The sequence below is a fragment of the Gallus gallus genome, chromosome 11 (assembly GCF_016699485.2).
Source record: "Gallus gallus isolate bGalGal1 chromosome 11, bGalGal1.mat.broiler.GRCg7b, whole genome shotgun sequence".
NCBI classification, from domain to species: domain Eukaryota; kingdom Metazoa; phylum Chordata; class Aves; order Galliformes; family Phasianidae; genus Gallus; species Gallus gallus.
The window spans coordinates 17,289,497-17,309,311 of NC_052542.1; the positions used below are offsets into that span (position 1 = coordinate 17,289,497).

Below are 19,815 nucleotides of genomic sequence, written 5' to 3' on the forward strand. Positions count from 1 at the left end.
GGACTGGGACGGCACAGGCGCTCACGGCACAAAGAGCCACGCCGCGGTGAAACCTTCCCTAAACACCCAGGGAAGGAGCAGACCTGTTAGCAGGATAAATATTTCATGCGCCGGGGAGGAGCGTTTAACGCTTTTCCACTCGAGCGCTCCGGACCTCTGTGCAGCAGAGCAGTCAGTGCTCAGTGCTGCCAGCCGGGTCACAGCTGCCACCGCGCCACGGAGAGCTCCTGCAGGCACCGGCACTGCCGGCTGAGGGCATCACCTGCCCCGGTGGAGAGAGGGGTCCCCGTGTCCCTCCCCACCATCTGGGGGTCTTTGGTGGCACTTACGTGGGGCTGGGCAGGACGCTGTGTGAGGGACCGGGGTAGGAATGAGATGAGGATAGGGATGAGGACGGGATGAAGATGGAAATGGGATAGGGGTAGGAGGGAGATGAGGCTGTAAGAACACCCCCTCCCGCAGGCTGCTGTGCTCAGGGTGACCTTGATGTCTCCTCCCTGCTTTGGGGAGGGATGCGCGGATGGGGGCGGGCGGCTGCAGCAGGCACTTGCCATTGTGCCGCCCCGCAATCCGCTCCTTGTTATACTCGATTAGCTGCGCTAATCCCCTTGATATCCAAAAATAACAATGGGAGCCGGCAGCAGAGCCGGCCGGATAAGCCCACACCACCGGAGCGCTCAGCGACGGAGCGAGAAAACCCGCCTCAATGCAGGGCTGTGGGCACGGGGCGCCCCCCTCGCCTCATCCCGCCGCGCATCCCTCTAGCAGAGCAGCTTTCAGGCTGCACAGGGGAAGCTGCAATTAGCGGTGCCGTCGCCTCGGCAGCACCTGGCTGCTCGCCGCTGGCCCCCAGCCACCTCCCGGGCTCATCGCCTGCTGCCGCGCAGATGTCAGGCAGTGGCACCGCACGGCGCTGCCAGCACAGCCGGCCTGGCTGGCACGGCACGGCGGGGACCCGCTGGCACCGGACACACCGCTCACCCGGTGCGGGGGGAAGGCATGAAGGCTGAGCTTGGGGGGCTCGTCCTGCTCAGAGCCAGCCCGCGGGGTGGCAAAAACGGCAGCAAGATGGGAAAATCCTACAAAACCTTCAGGAAGATGGGCACAGGGAGCACGGGAAGGGGCACCCTCTATCCTGGTAGAGAGGGAAAACCCACCCGGGGCGTGCAGCCCTACCTGGCGTTGTCAGGCCGGTGCTCGGGCTCAGGCTGGCTCGGGGTGCGCCCCATGTCGAGGTGCTGCTCCAGCACCTGCTGGCGGAACTCCGACACCTGGGACTGGCGGTCCTCCTTCTCCTGGCGCAGGCGGCGCTGCCGGGCCAGCCACTTCTCCTCCTCGTTGGTGCGGTGGATGAGCAGCGCCGTGGCCGCGCTGCTGCCGGGCAGGGGGAAGACGTTGTGGTTGGGGATGAGGCTGGGCACGGGGTGGTGCGAGGAGGGCGGTGGGTGCAGCGGGTGCTGGAGGGGCTTCGGCGTTGGCAGCACCGAGTCCTTCAGTTTCTCTGGGGAACAAAAAAAAGAAAGACAGAGGGTTGGTGGGGTGCACGCTGAACCCCACCTGTGTGTGGAAGAGGGCCGCCCAGCATCCCCGTGGGATGGCAGACCGCAGCTCCTGCTCCCCCGCCTGCTGCCAGCCCAGCTGCTCGGTGTGCCGGGGTGAAGTCAGATGGCACAAACGCCTCTCCAAAAGCCCCAGCGCTCCTCAGCGGCCCCGCTGAGCGCACCACAGCAGCTGGGCTCCTGACACTGCAAGCTGGCAGCCAGAGAGCCACAGGCTCTGGGACCCGACCCCCTCAGCTTCACCATCTGGAGGGGAATGGGGACCAGCCCCAGCGCCACCCGCAGGGATGTTACCTGCTCTGCTGGGCTCCGGCAGCTTGCTGCGCTCTTCAGCCGGGTGGCCCCGCAGCGCGTGCAGCTCGGCCACAGGCAGGAAGGGGCTCTCCATGGCTTTCACCATGCTCAGCTCCTTCTCCCGGGCGCGCTCCCGCTGCCTCTCCAGCTCCCGCTCGCGCTCCTTCTCCCGCTCCCTCTCCAGCTCCTTCTCGCGCTCCCGTTCCCGTTCCTTCTCCCTCTCCCGGTCTGCTTCCCGCTCCCGTTCCTTCTCCCGTTCCCTCTCGCGCTCCCTTTCCCTCTGCCGCAGCTCCTCGTCCATTTGCAACCTGCAAAAGAGAACCAAAGGAAAACACCCCCATCAGGTGCCCGTTAGCCTCCCACAGGCCCCCCCCATCACCACCCCACAGCAGCCACCCCATAAGCACTCACCTCTCAGCAGCCAGGCTGGAGATGCGCTCCGACTGCAGTGCGGAGAGCGTGGAGTGCGAGAGCTCGGCAGGGTACCGCACACCTGACAGGTGCAGGTGCATGGCTGAGGGGTGCAGGGGGGGCAGCGAGCCCGGGGCCGGCAGTGGGTAGAAGGGGGACCGCAGCGCTGAGAGACAGTAGGAGTCGTCCATCCTGGGGAGACAGGGGTGCTCAGCAGGGTGCAAAACCCCAAAAAGGGAGAAATCCTATCCTGGAGGGTTGTTATGGCTTGCAGCACACCCCTTGGGGTCATCCTCCCACCTCCCAGCAGCATCCCTGCTGGTAAGGGTGGGTGCCCACCTGAAGGCAGGGTGAGGGAAGGGGTGGTGTGTCAGGTAGCTGGGGTGGTAATACGCAGCAGCTGCAGCCGGGTCCAAGCCAAGGGGTGGCAGTGAGGACATGCGGAGGTCCTCAGCTGTGTGGTAGGGCCGGAAGCTGCGCAGGTAATCCTCGGTGACAGCACTGGGTGGCACCACGTGGTGCACGGGACGCTGCAGGCTGGTGGGGAAAGGGGATGGTGACCGTCAGGGTGATGTCACCCCCACCTGAGAGGCACCCGCGTCCTGCACCTTCCCATATCCCACATCAACTTGCATCCTGCATTCCACATCCCACACCACCCTGCACCCTACACCCCATATCCCGTGTCTTGCATCCCTTATCCCACACCTTGCATCCCACATCCCTTATCATCCCACGTCACCCCAAATCCCATACCCGGCATCGTCCCATCACCTCACACCCTGCATACCCACATCTTACATCCCCACATCCCGCACCATCCCACACTCCGCATCTCCCCCTGACACTGACTCACTTGAGAGGTGGGAAGCGGGAGTCCTGGACCACGGAGCTGGGGGGCAGCCCAAAGGAGTATGGAGTGCCCAGGAGGTGCGTTGGGACCGTGGGACCCCCGGCTTTCTCCTGTGTCAGAGGGGGCTCGGAGATGAGCCGCTCACGGCTGCTGCTGCTGCTGCCTCGTGACCCCGCTTCTTGCTGGAAGGCAGAGGGGCAGAAAAGCAGAGCTGGCCGTTAGGGGATGGTGGAGAGCATCCCTGCATCCACACCGTTAAAGGATGGGGCCGAGGGGCTGCGTGGGGGTCACCCAGCTGGAGAGGGGGGTGGTGACGCTGGGGATGGGCTGACAGCAGGACACGCTGTACCTGCCTGCAGATTTACAGGCAGCTTTGTTCTCCAGAGCCATTAATCACTCGGAGGATGCAGACACCTACGGCGCCCGGAGCGGCACAGCCGGTGTAAATCCGGCGGTGGCCCTTTGATAGCAGCCATAAAACGCAGGGCCAGCCCCCGGGGGAGCCAATGGCAGCACCCCATCCCACTGCCTCATCAGTTAGGCGGTGAATTCCCATCCAGGATGAAGGTCACAAGCACTGACCCCAGCTTGGGGGGCACCCTGGGGTCACCTGGCGGCACCGTCCCCATTACAGGGGCTGACCAAGTGATGGAGGGATGAGTCCTAGCAGCGGGAAACAGACTATTCCTCCAATCAAAGGAATGGCAGCGCAGGCTGCAGGACCCCAGGGCAGGCTGCAGAACCCCAGCCAGCCATCGGGGACGGTCCCAAGGTCACCGCAGGCGGCACAAAGGCCGTCCCCCCACAGCCTGTGCTGAGCACGGTGCGTGTGAGGCTGCGCTCTAATTACCTCCCCCAGCTCCGGGCGTCACGCTGCAAGCACAGCCCTGCCAGACAATAAAGCACGCTCGGTTAACCTATATTCCACTGGGGTCACTGAGGAGCAGCAGGACGGCGTGCAGGGGGGCTCAGTGGGGTGGGCAGCATCCGGGTACCCCGAGCCCCTCCGTGTACCCGGGGGTTTGGTTTTGTTCCTCCCCACATCCAGTATTTCTCATCCCTTCCCCTCGCCTCTCCGCTTTGTGGTTTAATTAGTCCTTCCAAGTGGCATAATCCCCCCGGGAATCTGCTTGCAACATGCAAGAGGAGAGGAGAAGCACTAACGATGCTTCTTAATTAGCCGGCGCGTCGTCCCCCAACCTCCACCACCTCCCCGCTTTTCTCCGGATGGCAGCCTGGGGACGTGGCAGAGGGGACAAAAGGGACACCGTGCCGGGTAGCACCACGATGGGGAGCGGCTCCCGGTACTTTTATCACGGTTGGCACGAGCAAACGGCCCTCCCGCTATCAGCACAGCACACGGCAGTGGCACACCCTCTGCTTAGCGCCTCGGTGGCCCTTTTGGGGATGCGCCCCCCCATCCTTACCTGCCTGCCCTCGCTCCTCCAGACCCCGTTGACCGTCTTGGTGGGGGCGATGGTGACGACGGGAGGCGTGCTGGGCACGCTGTGCCCCCCCGGGGGCACAATGATGGGGCCCATGGGGCCGCGTTTGGGCGTGCTGGCGGGTGAGCTGTGGTTGGTGGCTGGCGAGGAGACGGGCGACGACTCGCTGCTTATCGAGGAGCCTGGGAAACAAACACAACGGGAGAGAGGCAGCTGTTAGACGGGCCAACCACCTCCCCCTTCCGCAGGCCTGGGGGGCAGCAGCAGGTGAAACCATCCCCGTGCCCATGGAGACCCATCCTCCTGTAGTCACGGGGCTCAGCTTGTATACAAGGGCTCATTTCCACCCCTCTGCGAACCCAGCTGAGCCACTGGGAGAGGGAAGCTCAAACCCCACTCACTGCCCCCATAAGCCCAGCTCAGACCCCAAGAGCCAAGGGTGAGCATCGCCCCCAGGGCTGAGCCCATGCCCCATTGCCAAGCAGTGCCAGCCAGGGCTGCTCCCAGACGCCGGTGTGAGGATGCGTGAGCCGCTCCCGGTAACCCCTGGGCAAAGCTTTGGCTCAATTTGCATAATACATCCGTATTTGAAATTATACCCACCCCGGGGATGCTGGCGGTATTTGCAAGGGAAAAATAAAACCCTCTGAAATGGAATTAAGGCGGAGAGTGCAACGCTTGGAGAAAAGCAGAGCTGGAGCAGCAGTACAAATTCCATGCTAACTGGGGCAGGCGGAGCCCAGCATGCACTCGGCTGCAAATTGCCTGCACACACATCCCCAGGCGAGGACCGGCTCCGGGTGCAGGAGCCAAAATGCACCAAAATGGCCACCGGCCAGAGCCTGGGGTGCCCAAAGCCACCACACTGAGGCCGCCTGTGAGGTGACAGCTCTGCCCGGCCGGGCACGGATGCTGTAGCCTTGCACGTGCCAGCCACCTCCCTCGGGTGTGCAAACCGTCTGCTGGCCCTGCGAGCGTGCAAGCTGGCTGCCCTGAACGTGCAGAGCAGCTCCTCACCCTGCACACATCCCCCCCCCCCTTCCAAACGCCCTTGGCACACGCAGCCCAGCACGGGGATGCGGAGGGAGCAGGGATATCCCAGCTGCATCCCAAAGGATGCTCTGCAGGGCAGCGGGACGAGCGCAGCAGCACTCTGGCCGCACCACCTTATGAATGATTCCCCAGTTGCTCCGAATCGCTTTCATTTCAAGAGCGGTGAGGCTGGGGGAGAGAAAGGCCGCCCGCCACAAAGGAGGCACCGATACGGATTTGACACCCACTGAAGTCTATCTTGTCAGCGCAAGGCCAACAACAATTAGCAGCCTAATCCCCTCTGAGCTGGGAAGCCATTACTCACCATGCGATAGCGTTAACAATCAATACCATCACAATGAGCCCGGCAATTAATGAAGCTAAAGTCTTACTTCAGAACCTTAATTCTCGCTGTGTGGCTTTAAACGGGAGGGTTTGTGATCGTTATAATTAACTGGCGGTATTCAGCCAGGAGTTAGTCAATGAAACTAATCTGGATTGGAGATGACAAGAGGCACAGTGTGATGGTGTCACCTTTGTTTTCTGACCTCCTGCTTTCCGCTCGGCGATAGCAGATTAGCAGCTGGGGCTGACAGGCAAATGTAATTAACAGCTGAGACCCTGAAGGAGGAGGGAAAAGAAGAAAGCAAAGGGGGGAAAAAAAATCCACCCTGCAGGCAGAGTTGGGCAGGGGTGAGCCTGGATGCCCCCGCCAGCCCCTGAGCTTTGGGGCTCTTTGTGACTCGCTGCATCCTATGGGGATGGACTCAGCCCTGCAGCAATGAGGGATGTGCTGCAGGACCCCATCCATGGCCCCTTCCACAGCGAGACCTGTTTGGGATGGAACTGTGTCCCTGTGCATCCCTATGTGTCCCTGCACATAGAAGAGCCACGTGCTGCAGGACTGATCCACGCATGCAAAGCAGCCCTGGCCCACACCACCACAGAGAAAAGCCCTCTAAAGGCATCGCCCCGTCCATAGTGTGCCACGTCCAAGCATCGGCCCAGCTCTGTGGGAAGGGAAATGGGATGAAGATTGGTTTCTCAGGAGGAAAACCACAGTGTGGAGCAACACCCAGCACTGCATGGGAACCCCCGGGATGAGGTACTCGGGTACCCAGAGAGGGGAGGAGGATGAGTTCTGTGAGCAAACTGTGCAGCAGTTACACACAGCCCAGCAGAGGGAGGGGAAATCCAAAGGGAATGCAGCAGCTCAGCATGAGACAGCATTGCTGGGGCAGGAATTTGGGTAAGGCTGCACAGGGAGAGCACTGCAGGAGGGAGGAGAGGGTGAGCTGGCAAAGGAAACCCCAAGGAACTGAGCAAAAAACCACTGCTTTGGATGAGCTGAGCTGCCTGCACTGCGCTGTGCCACGGGTTCTTGCAAACAGTGCTTGTGAAAAGCTTCTTGCCAAGGGTCTGGGTTATGATAAGGAGCACCCAGTGGGGCAAATATCAGGGAGAAACACTTTGTGTTTGCAAAGCGGCTCTGAAACCCCACAGACAATCCCCTTGAAAGCTGCAGCCCTGCCCCACAGCAGCACCAGGGCAGGATGGCGGAGGAGTGGGGTGCTGTGGGGTGGCAGGGGGGGGGTACCCAGCGTCCCTGGGCAGCACGCACCCCTCCCTGCCCTATGCCAGTGGTTAAAGCACCGGGCTGCAGCACGGCTTTGCTATGTAGCAGGGCTGCAGAAAGAACACATCCGAGGAGCCTCCGGAAAAATGAGATTCACAGAGGGGAGGGAGCAGGGGAGGGAGGGGGTGAGGACGAGCTCCGTGCTGTGCTCTCCCCAGACTTTCTCTCGGGGTACAGCGAATGATATGGCATTTGGATTACTCCAGCTGAATTGAATTTCTAAACTGCCCCCTCGAGACACGGCGTTGAGAAAAGACATCAGTGAGAAAACACCATCCTGCAGCTCGGGGCACACGCGGTGCCACGGGGACACAGGGGTGGCGGTGCTGCATCCTGGGGCAACCCAAGGGTCGTTTCCCCTCCGTTCCCATCCCACCCAGCCCCATATGTACCTCTGGGCTCCTCAGCTTGCTTGGCGAGCTTGCGCAGGGCGGCGGCGAAGCTGGAGGACGGAGCTGCCTGGACGGACAAAGTGCTGCTGGCCGCCGGGCTGCCATTGGGGACGATGGAGCCGTTGAGAGGGGAGGGGGTCAGGGGGCTGACGGTGGCGGTGGTGCGAGTGGCGGTGGAGAGCATTCCTAAGGAAGGCGACTTCGACTCATGGCTCATGCCTGCAAACGAGACGAGCACGGGGTCAGCGGCACCGAGGGGTTGGCATGGGGTGGGCGCAGCACCGGGATGCGCAGCCCCCCTCACCCTGGTTTGGCTCCAAGACCCCCCCCATCCAGAAGCAGAAAAGCAAAAACTTCCCCTTCACCCCCAATCGACCACCCCCACTCCCCCCTCAGCTCATGTCATAGTGAGGAGCCCCCAGTGGGGCGCAGACCCCCCCGGAGCCCCCCGTGTGCTCACAGTGTGCAGCTCGTGGCGGCGGGGCTGCAGCTTATGGAACAAAGCAAGCGCGCCCGGGCTGCTCGCCTGCAGCAAACAAGCTGCCACGGGGCCACCAGCTGCCGCCGGCGTCACATGGCCCCACTGATCCGGCACGCCGTGCCCGTGCTGATAATGGAGCGGGGGGGCTCAGGGTGAGGGAGGGGTGACGGGGGGGAACGCAGGGCTGCGGGCATCAGGAGGCAGCCCCCTGGCAAAGCAGTGCTGCTGCACCCCATACTGCAACCCCAAAGACCCACCGTTGCAGGCTCCGATCCCCCAGAGCGCACCTCCAGGTTGCCAGAGCTGTAACCCCACAGTACTGCTTCTGCACCTCCGGATCCTCACCACTGCACCCCCAAATCCACACCACCACACCTCCAGTCTGCGCCATCTTATACTCAGATCCTCGCAATTGCACCTTCACATCTTCGCCGGGGTACCCCCACAGTACCCCCACTGTACACCTCAATCCCTACCAATGCAACTGCAAATCCTCACTGCTGCACCCAGAAATACCACCACTGCAACCCCAAATCCCCACCACTGCACCCCCAGTGGGCACCACTTCACACGCAAATCCCCACTACCTTCACCAAGCCCCCCCCATGGCACATCCCAATCCCTACCCTTGCAACCCCAACTCTCCACCACTGCCACCCCAAACCCTCAGCACCACTGTGCACCATTTCACACCCATATCTCCCCTACAGCACCTTCACATCTTCACTACTGCACCCACACCGCACCCCCAGGCCCCCCCCCCAGTGTACACCCTCATCTCCATAAAGCACACCCTCAAATCCTCCTCATTGTACCCCCAGGTCTCCAACACTGCACCCAAAAGCACAACAGCTCTATAGGACCGGGGGGGAGGAGGGGTGGTTTGGATATGGGCATGACAGTGCACCCCACACCCCATCAGGGTGCCCGTCCCCCCTCCCTGGCTGTCCCAGCCACGCGCTCCAGGGCTCTCCACCTCCAAAAACAGCAACTGCTGATGTCAGGACCCTTAAAATAGCTTTCTAAATGAGCAGAATCATTAACGCCAGGCTAAAATTAGCCCCGCTCCCGGGTGGGCAGACCTGGGGGGGGTGTGCCGTGCAGTCAGGGGTCCCATCGCACTGCACGGTGGCCACGTTGGCACCAGTCACCCCAAATGGCCTCTGTGCCAGCTGGAGGGCAAGGGGTGGCCGGGGCAGAGCAGGGGAGGGCACGGGGCCGAGCGGGGGGGGGGCGGTGGATGCCACTCAGCGTGGATTAATCTTTGCCCCCCCCGGCCCCGGGAGAGGCGGCCGCGCGCTCCCCTCTGCCCTCATTATCCAAGCATTTATTAACTCCGCCGCTCTCAGCCATTGACTGCCGCCTTGTCGACACGACAGGCTCATGTAAATTCATTACGCCAACAGCTGGGAATCAAACCCAGCACAGGGTGTTGGGGTGGAGGGGGGGGGTGCACCCCCAGCTTCGCACCAACCCGCAGACCCCCGGTGAGATTGGGGTTCTCCCCCATGATTATGGGGCACCGGGTGCAGCGTTCAGCCCCGCAGCACCACCCTATGGGGCTGAGCACCCCATGCAGCTCCTTGCCGCCTGGTGGCCCCCACACGGCCCCCCCCCAGCCCCAATAAAAGCCTGGCGATGCTGTGCTAATCAGCGCTTCTCCTGCCTCCCGCGGGCTCTGTAATTACTCCTCCCTTTCATCCCCGGCTCCTCGCAGACACCAGACCTGGCCCTGCCACCTCCGCGCTCTCTAATTACAACCTGATGGCGCGGGTGGATTTTTTGGGCAGCCCAAACCCCCCCCTTTTACATGCAAGCACCGCTGCTCCCTGGAAACCTCCCGCTTTGCAGCGGGGCCGTGCACACCCATGCACACTTGCTGGTGCGCACACGGGAACCCCAGAACAGGGCAGGCATCACAGCACTGCCACCATTCTTGGGGCGCAGGAAGAGGTACCCACACGCTGCCTCCAGGCACGGAGCTCCATGGCTCTCCTGCCCCACGGGGACCACAGGGACACGCAGCACGGGGCGGCTGAGGCCGTGGCCATTTGCCGTGCCCACACGCAGGGTCACCCCGCACCTTGGGGCTGGGCGCGTGCCACCCTCCTCCACCTGCTCCTGCTGACGCTGGCGGGTTTTTGGCAGCAGGAGCTGCTCCAGCAGCAGGAGCAGAACCAGTCTGGCTGCGTGTGCAGCTGCAGCCAAACCAACACAACGGCGGAGGGGACGGGGCGCATGCGCTCTTGGTGCTGGTGGCAAAGGGACGCGTCCCAAACGCCCCCCCCCCCCCCCCTCCAAACCCAACCACCCCAAAAGCCCTAGGGATACACAGAACATGGGGATACTCACTGCAAAACCAGGGCTGGGCAGGGGTGACACGTGTTGGCAGTGCTGGTAGGGGTGGCATGCGTGGAAGCGGGGACACGCATGGCAGGGGTGACACGGGTGGCAGCAGCCGCTAGAAGGCAGCAGGCAGCTGGCTGCAGCACAGGAGGCAGCTGCTGGAACGCGGTGTCACTGCAGGGATGGGGCCCCAGAGGGCACACGGTGGTGCTCACCCCGCTCCTGCGCCATCAGCTTTCCAACCCTGTCTCCATCTCCCTGCCCCCTCGTCTCCTGCTGCATCCCAGTGCCACTTCAGCCAGGCACACAAAGGATCCCTGTGCCACCTCGCTGCTCCGTGCCACTAAAGGACGCACGGCTGGCTGCAGCAGGAGGATGGGGAGCAGCGTGGACATTCAGGGGGGCTCTGCAGGACAAGGCGGGGGCTCAGTGTCACTGCATCCCCCACGTCCCCATCCCCCCCTTGGAGGAGGCTGCTGGGAAGAGCTGTGCTGGCAGGTTCAGCACCTCTGCTTTGTCCCCCTCTGCCAGTAATGCACAGGCACCTTGAAAGGCCCCTAATGAGCATGAAGTACCCTTCAGAGCAGATTGCCATTGAACTCAACCTGCACCAGCCGCCTGCTTAAAAGCAGCTATTTTGAGCTCATGGGTGCACAAGCGCTGGAACTAATAATTTATTACCGAATACGATCAGGCAGCATCTCCAGCCCCTGGCAAATGGAGCAGAAAAAAAAAACCCCACCACCCAACGGCGCAGCAGAAAGCTGTACAACGGAGGGGATGAGCATCCTCCCCTGGGACTGAGCCAGGGAGCCCTGAGACTCCCATCTGCAAACCCCACCGGGCTGAGCCCAATGCTTGGAGGGGAGCTGAGCAGTCCAGGGCAGTGTCCCATGGCACGAATCACCACTGGAGGCCACTAGGGCCACCATCAGACATCAGCAGGGCCACCACTGGAGGCCACCGAGCGCTACCATGAGATACAATCAGGACCATCACAAGGGGTGCCCAGGGCCACCATGGGACGTCACCAGAGCCACAATGGGAAGTCCCCAGGACCACGGCAGGATGTCACTGGGTCACCAGGGGCAATGAGGTCCCCGTGGGCGCCAGCTGCATCCCAATGCAGGAGGATGCAGGGATGGGGAAGCTATGGGGAGCCCCAGCTGAGGCCAGTGAAGGGGTTAAGGCCCCCGCCGCCTGCTTTGGCTTTTGTTCTCCTGCTCTGCCTCTTAACCCCGGCTGCAGCGATACTTCCTCTCCTTTCACTGCCTCTGCTCCCAATCTGGAGCCAGCCTCCAGCTGCACACGCCTCGCACAGGGAACAGCTGCTTTGCATACATTTTCCATGCTAATTGCCTCACATTGTGGAGCCCCAGCACTGCCTGAATGCAGCGGCCAGAGCCAGGGCGGGTGGGCAGGCAGCAAGGGCAGCATGTCCCCAGCATGTACCTGCTGAGAGCCAACAGGGAGGTGTCACAGCGGGACAGGCACTAGGTGACACCCTGGGCATGTGCCATGCCAAGCCCCAGACTCCTGCAGGGAGGGTGTGAGGGCATGGCATGCACGGCACAAGCACACGGTGGTGATGGCAGCAGGATGCCACCAAGCTTGGTGGTAGCCACACAGGATGCTGGGCACACTGGAGTGGCCCCCCCATGGCCATGGGCAAGGGGTGGTGGGTCCTCAGTGCAACAGCAGGTACCTTCAGCAACAGGGGGGACAGTAGGGGACAGGCAGCAGGACCGTGTCCTCCCCTGTCCACGTGTCTTCCCACTGAGCTGCTGCACATTTTCCATCCCTCATTAAAATAGCTCTGCCGCCGCACCTCCAGCACGCTCCATTAATTAATTAATTGATTGATTGGAGCCCTGTGCTCCTGCCCTCCTCCCAACCCTTCCTGCACCCAGCCGCTTCCTAATGAGCCAAAACAAAGGCACCTGTCCCCATGGAGCACCCAGCGTCCCTAAATGTCCCAAAGCACTTTGGGTCACCCTACACAGCCCCATCCTGGAGGGGTCCAGGGCGGTCCCCAGCACCAGTAGCATCCCATAGGATGGGGAAGGGAGCACAGCACGGCACAGTGCCATCAGCCCACGCGCTTCCATCGATCTCTGCTCCATGGCTCATTGATCTGGCAAACGACAACAAGCGAAGTAATCAGAGCTCGTTGGGAGGCAGAGGGGCCGGAGCTGCACTGCCATCAACACGAGGGCTGCGGGCAGCGTTGTTCCCCAGCTGTGGCCCCGAGTGCACCTCCGCAAGCTGTCCCCAACCCCGTGTTGTGCTTTAAAGCCACTTCCCTCCCTGCTCTGCTCCAGCAGAGCTGAGCCCAAGCAAGGCACTGCCACTGCCACTGCCACCACCACCACCTCCTCCTACTTCTCCAAAGTGCAAATGCCTGAAGGATGCTGTTTTTCCTCCCGCCCCCCCACAAGCTCCTCTGCCCCTCACGTGCCCATTCCCATCCTCACCTGCATTGCCACAGCACCAGCTCTGTGGGAGCCTAAGGACTTATAAAGCAAAAGCACCTGGGGAGGGGCTGGATGCAAACAGCTGCAGCTGAGAAACAGCAATCAGGAGCCAAGGGGAGCAGCAAGCTCTCTGCCTTTGGGAAAAGCAGCTACAAGGGGATGGGCAGAGGGATCCATGGGCATTGCACAGGGCTGCAGGGCATTGCATTGAGCTGCCAGGCATTGCACTGAGCTGCCAGGCATCATGTGAGAGCGAGGTGGGCATTGCACAGTGCTGCAGGGCATGGCACAGTGCCACTGGGTATCACGTGGGTCAGAGCCAAGCATTGCACAGCACTGCTAAGTATTGCACGGATGGTGCTGCAGGGCACTGCACAGTGCCACCAGATATTCGATAGGTCAAAGCCAAGCATTGCACGGGGCTGCAGGGCATTGCACGGGGCTGCAGGGCATTGCACCAGCCAGGGCCAGGCATGGCCCAGAGCACCCAGACCACCTCCCAGCCCCGTGCCCACCCCCATCCCTGCACCCCAGCCCAGCCCCACTGCAGGAGAGCCCGCGTTGCTGTCAGCAGCGCATTGTTCTCGGTGCGAGAAGCCCTTGCCCAGCAGATGGCAGGTATAACAAAGCAGCTTGCTGTGGCCAAGCCAATTATTTATCTAATTATGATTTACCACTTAACCACATGATCTTTCTGCAGAGTTGTGGGCAATTAAAACCAGGGTGATTATGTGGATTATGCAAATGGGCTGGAGCAGAGCGAATAAAATTGGAGAGGAGGCTCTCACGCAGGTTGGGTCTTGCACGGGGCAGGAGGGGGGCAAAGGGGACAGCGCCAGGGGCTGTGGGGCAGGGTTAGGGGGCAGCAGGGCAGGGCGAGGGGCTGGGGCCAAAGCCAGCCCTGGGATGTGAGCCGGGATGGATGCAGGAGCTCAGTGCAGGGTAACCATCGCCCTTTAGCATCCCTTTAGCACCAGGGGCTGACCCAGCCACGCAGTGCTCCATACTGCAGCACGGTGCCCTCTAACACGTCCCCATCCCCGTGGGGGCTGGCCCACTGCTTCCAGACCCAGGTGGGAAGCTGCCGGGTGACAGGCACTGGGGATTTCCCATTGCCTGTTGGAGACCTCCCCAAAAAGGCACGCTCCCCCTGGCCCCTGCTGGGTGCTCAACAAAGAGCTGAGGCGTATTAATAAGGCAGCCTGGCGGATTCCCTGCCCGCCTGCCTCCGTGGGAGATTTATGCACCGTGCGAAACCAGGAAATACAGAAGTATTAATGGTAATACCTCTTGTCCTAGCAAAGGTCGCGGGCAATCTCCATCAATCCCATCAATCCCACTGCTGTGCTGTGCTGTGCTGTGCTGCACCACGCCACGCTGCAGGGGAGGCCAGAGCGGTGCGCCCAGCAGGATGGAAGTTTGGACAGACAGACGGACCCCTGCGCTCACACCACCCATGCTACTGCTGCTTTATGAACACCCAGATGGCACAGAGCCAGCCAGAGGGAAGGCTTTACCTTGGGATAAGAAATGAACGCTGGCAAATAGGAAATTTACTGCGTGTATTTTCATTTTCCCCTTACCGGCGCCATCTGCCAGCAGTCGGTGCCCCCACATTGCTGGGATTTTATTTACACACGCAGCGCGCTGCTGCTGAGGTCCCAGCCAGGCTCCAAGTCCCCATGTCACCACGAGCCCTGCACAGGAGGGCTTGGAGCAGCAGCAATGCCCTGCGCTGCAGTGGGACCTCACTGTGCCTTCACGCCCTGCACAGAAATCCATGGAAAAAGCAAAACGGGAGCGCAGCCGGGGGAGCAGAGAGGTGGCTGAGGATGCAGCACATGGCACTGCCCCACGACCCAGCTCGTGGCACAAAGCAGAGGGGAAGAGAGCAGGGGAGGAGCTCCCTGCGTGCCCCCCCCATAAAGCCTGTGCCAGGAATTAGCACCATTAGTGCCCGTGAGCCCACGTGCCGGAGCCACGCAGGCCAGTCGGTGCCCCCACACGTGCCATTTCCTCCCTTCTTTTTTTCTTTTTTTTTTTTTTGCCTACAGTAATCCTCAGCCTTTAGAGCAAATTATTAAAATTCACTTATATTTAATCTGCCTGCTGGAATTAATTGAATTTTTACGCTTGGCAAATGTCACTCGGTACGCGCTGCCTCCAAACGGGGACCGGCGCTGCAGGTGCAGGGGGTGCAGCCCTGAGGCTTTACCCCCATGGGGACATCCTTGGGGACACCCCAGGATGCAGACACAGACCTGGCAGTGGGGGCACGATGTCCCTCCTCAGTGGCACCAGGATTCCAGGGTCTCCACGTGGTTCAGCCTCGCCCCATGGAAGTGATGCTCAGGACACACAGAGGCACCTCTAGGGCTTTTAGGAGGACGTGAAGTTTGGAGAGCTCCCTGTTTCCAATCCTGCTTCACCCTGAGCCCTTCCTCCATGCACCTCTTTCCCCTCCTTCCCTCTATGCTTCTTGAAAAATTACCTAAGTGTCCAATTTTCCTGCCTGGAAAAATGAGGGAGAAGAGCCCCCACGTTGCTGGGTAATAGGGCCTCCACACCAAGGTGAGATGAGCAATTCAAGGGGGCCAGGGCCCAGGGGAAGCGTTGGCCCCCTCGCTCTGAGCAGTGCTGCAGCACCTCAATGGCTTGCAGGGAGGGGAGAGGGCAGGTCGTGATGCTGGTGGCATGGGCACAGCACCGCACATGGCACAGCATGACACAGAATGGCATTGCATGGCATGGCAGAGAATGGCACTACATGGCACAACATTGCATGCACGGCATGGCACAGACCGGCACAGCACGGCATCCCAGGATGACCCAAACCCACACATTCTGCCATGGGCAGTACCCCTATCCACCATATGGCTGCAAAGCAATACCCCCGTGGCCCCACTGTACACCAAAAGCAGCATCCCCTGGATGTCCCCGCTCAGATCCAGGCATGGGACACCCTCCTGGCTCTGCACGTTGGCACAGGAGAAGTCTGCATGCAGGATGTGACTGCGCTGTCCCAGCCACGTGGGGACCACGGGGACCCCGGGGTTGGGCGAACAACTTCCCAACTTGACTGGCGCTCACCCCCCTCCAGAGCCCACCCCGGATTATCATAAATTAAGGAGTAATTACTCCATGGAAATTTACAGCACAAAGATGCAGCGCTAACAAGTGTGTTTCGCAGCAATGGGGGAGATACAAAGCGCTATTGTCTGGCGGGCACAGAAATCTGCTCTGCTGACAACACCACATCCTGGGGACGGTGATGGGGACAGGAATGGGATGGGATGGGGATGGGGATGGGGAAAGGATGGGATGGGGATGGACTTGGGGTTGAGCATGGGATGAGGATGTGGATGGGGATGGGGACAGGATGGGATGGGGATGGACTTGGGGTTGAGGATGGGAATAGGATAGGATGGGATGGACTTGGGGTTGAGGATGGGATGAGGATGTGGATGAGGATGGGGATAGGATGGGATGGAATGGGATGAGGATGGGGATGGGATGGGATGGGGATGGACTTGGGATTGGGGATAGAATGGGATGGGATGAGGATGAGGATGGGGATAGGATGGGATGGGATGGGGATGGGGATGGGGATGGACTTTGGGATGGGCATGGAATGGAAGGGGATGGGGATGCGGATGGGGACGGGGATGAGATGGGATGGGATGGACTTGGGGTTGAGGATCAGATGGGATGGGGACGGAGATGGAATGGGGATAGAGATGGGATGGGGATGGGTTGGGGATGGACTTAGGGCTGGGGATGGGATGAGGATAGGGATGGGGATGGGGATGGACCTGGGGTTGGGGATGGGATGAGGATGAGGATGGGGATGGGATGGGGATATGGATGGGGGTGGGGACAGGGCTGGGAATGAGATGGGCTGGCGTTGGGGATGAGGACAGGAACAGGAATGGGAATGGGATGGAGATGAAGACGAGGATGGGGACAGAGTGTCCCCATAGCATGGCACCGACCAGCGGGGACAGACAGCCACCAACCAACTTTGCCCCATCCCCTTCCCCAACACCAGCCAGGCATACACGGGGTTAAGAAAATCCCCTTGGGAGGGGGGGGGACAGGGATGAGTGCCAGAGCCGGGTCTCCCCCCCCCCTCCCCGCGCTCCTCTCGCCGGCGGCACAGTGCTGCCTGCCACGCTCCTACAGCTGTCACAGGCATTAAAAAATAATAATCAATGTGGAAAAACAACGGTGCGGCGCGCGGAAAATTCAGGCGGCTCCACCGAACGCGGCCATAAAGGAGCCGGGATCCTCACGAAGCTGGCTGTGCAATTAAGCAGTTTTCTGTTGTACGCCGATAATCACCTAATTATACTATTAATGACAGTTCAACCTGCTCGGAAATAAAAGGACATTCTTCCATAACAGGATGCCAGCTGTTTGTTACAGATGTCAAACATCTTTAAAGCGTTATTACTAAAAGAAGGGGGGAAGGAGGGAACCCTCCGGAGCGGAGCAGCTCAGCTCCCCCCATCCTCGTGGGCTGCACCCATTTAATTCGTGGCAATTAAATCATTCATGGGGGGGGGTGATGGGGGGCTGTGGTGCTCTCCCTGGTATGCAGTGGGGTTTGGTTCCCTGCTGGGATTATCAGAGCACAGCGGCCTTTGGCTTTGGGTAGCGCGGAGGTGTCGTTAAGTACCCCATGTTGGTGATGAGGAGGGGAGGATGCGCTGCACTGGGAAGAAACAAAATAATGACAATAGGAGAATTAAAAGGAATTGAAAATTAAGAACGATGAAAAAGAAGAATGGAAAATAAAGCGGGGCACGGTGGCCCCGTTCCCCCCCTTCACACCCCCCCCCACCCCGGCGGTGCACCCCGGTGCTGTGCCCACGCACGTGCTGCCGTGCCGTGCCAAGGAGCAGCCCCGCAGGTGCCAGCAGCCGGTGCCAAACAACGGGGGGGTGAATGGTAGGGGGGGGGGAGGGCACGGGGAGGAAAGGAAGCACCTGCTGTACAGGGCTGGAGGGGAGCAGGGTGCAGAGCTGAAAGCTCCGAAAGTTGTCCCCAGGACCAGGATGTGCCAGGGTTAGGCTGGGGATAAAGGGGCGACGGGGGAAGGAAGGAGGGAAAGAGGGTGCAAAGGGGAGGGGCGTTGGGAAATAAGCCCATAAGCCCCCCCCAGGCAGGAGACACAGTGCTCGTCCCATGGCACACAGCGTGCTGGCACCGTCCCGCAGCGGGGAAGCGTCACCGCTGTCCCCAAGGCAATGTCCCCATGTCCCCAGCACCCGCCCCCAGCTTCTCTCTCTCCCCCCCCCCCCTTGGCAAATCCTCGCGGGGAAGCTGCAAAGTGGTTGACACGGTTGCCATGGTGACCAAATTTAGGGCTGGCGAGGAGAGGAGGAGGAGGAGGAGGAGGAAGGCAGGAGCAGGAAGGCAGGAGGTGCCCTCCTGTGCCCCACAGCACCCGGCGAGGAAGAGCCACGCTGACCCCCCCACCCCGAGCACCCCGCAGCAGCCGGGGGCGGCCGTCCCCACCCCAGCAGCCGTGCCGGCGTGGTGACTCATGCCTGGAGCCAGCGGGTGTCTGCGCGGCATCACCCAGATCCCTCCATCTGCTTTGATCCTCCGGCAAAATATTCCCATCCCCGGCGCAAAAAATAGGAACCATTTGGGGAGGCCCTGAGTCAGCGGCAGCCGACGGCTCCCTGCTTTTCAGTCCCTCGTGCTGAGGGTTATGGGGTCCCTGCGGCACCTGGGGGATGCACACCCCATGGGCAGGGACAGCCCAAGGGCAGAGGACCCCAAAAGGCAGCAGGCATCCCGGTGCCGTGCCAACAGGCTGCTCCTGCTGCCTTCTGCAGGGCTGTGGCCCTCAGGGGATGCTCTCAGTGATGCTGTTGTCACTGCCCACAGGGTCACAGCTGCATCTCTGCATCTGACGAGCCCACACACACACCACCGGGGCACGGGGTGCCCCCCATTCTTAGCACAGGGATCCCCGTAGCGCTGGAGATCCCCTTCAGCTCCATCACCAGCACATGGGGTGACAGCAGGTTGGTGGCATGGGGCAGCCCATCATGTCCCATCCCACCTCTGCCAGCCCCAGCCAGGGCACCGAGCAGCACAGCGCCCTGCTCCCACGCTGCTGCTCGGACGACAATTTGCCTTAACTGCTTCAAACCTCACCGGGCGACACTTCACCACTCTCAACCTCGCTTTTATCTCCCGGAGGCGAACGGACCACCTGATGGACGCTGAGCGCGGCTAACGGGGCTGAGCAGCTTTGGGGGCTGCTTTGGGGGACCCCCCCCCAACCCCAGGCTGTGAGCAGCACGCCGTGGGGGTGCGGAGCAGCCGGCTGCATTACGACGAGCGCGTTGGCAACGAGCGGCACGACAAAGTTCCACGCAACAGGAGACGCCGTCGGTAAACACGGCTCAGCGTGGCAGGGAACGCGGCGTTACAAACACAGCACGGAGCGCTTCCCGGCGTCCCCATCACCCCCAGGGTGACAGCAGCGGAGCGAGCAATGGGATGGGGATGGGACCCCCCCCCGCCCCCATCCAGGAGGGAGCTCAGAGCTGGCAGTGCCCCCCCAAGCAGAGCCGCTGCCCCGCGGTGCCCCCCGGGTTGCAGAGGCGCAGGCGCGGCGGCTGCGCTCCCCTATGCGGAGCCACATGCAAAAGGCATTTCCTGCAACAAACCATTCCTCCCCCCCCCGCCCCACCCCGGCACCCCCGCTGCTTGTGGGGTGACACCCCCATCACCACTCGGCTTCTGGGGGGGGCACCCCAACCATGAGCCTGACCCCCCTCCAAAAAGTGTGCACCCCTCCAACTGCGGGGTCTGGGGGGCTGCTGGTGATGGGGGGGGTCCCCACGGTGCCTGCTTGGGGCAAAAAAGCAAA

General features: G+C 61.3%; 1 protein-coding gene across 11 annotated transcripts in view; it reads right to left on the minus strand.

The window, feature by feature from the left end:
- The window catches only part of GSE1 (Gse1 coiled-coil protein), a 69,348-nt gene that overhangs the window by 5,838 nt on the left and 43,695 nt on the right, over positions 1 to 19,815 (minus strand). For 9 of the 11 annotated variants that reach the window (XM_040707253.2, XM_040707252.2, XM_040707257.2 and 6 more), the window contains 7 exons: positions 7,623 to 7,841; positions 4,545 to 4,744; positions 3,121 to 3,299; positions 2,604 to 2,801; positions 2,265 to 2,456; positions 1,854 to 2,161; positions 1,177 to 1,501 (listed from right to left, as the gene is read on the minus strand). In XM_040707253.2, coding sequence (XP_040563187.1) covers positions 1,177 to 1,501; positions 1,854 to 2,161; positions 2,265 to 2,456; positions 2,604 to 2,801; positions 3,121 to 3,299; positions 4,545 to 4,744; positions 7,623 to 7,839 — 1,619 coding nt within the window. In that variant the 5' untranslated portion in view covers positions 7,840 to 7,841. Of the gene's footprint in view, positions 1 to 1,176; positions 1,502 to 1,853; positions 2,162 to 2,264; positions 2,457 to 2,603; positions 2,802 to 3,120; positions 3,300 to 4,544; positions 4,745 to 7,622; positions 7,842 to 8,082; positions 8,205 to 10,455; positions 12,942 to 19,815 lie in introns of those variants that run through there. The other 2 variants (XM_046899634.1, XM_046899636.1) reach the window with 2 other exon arrangements.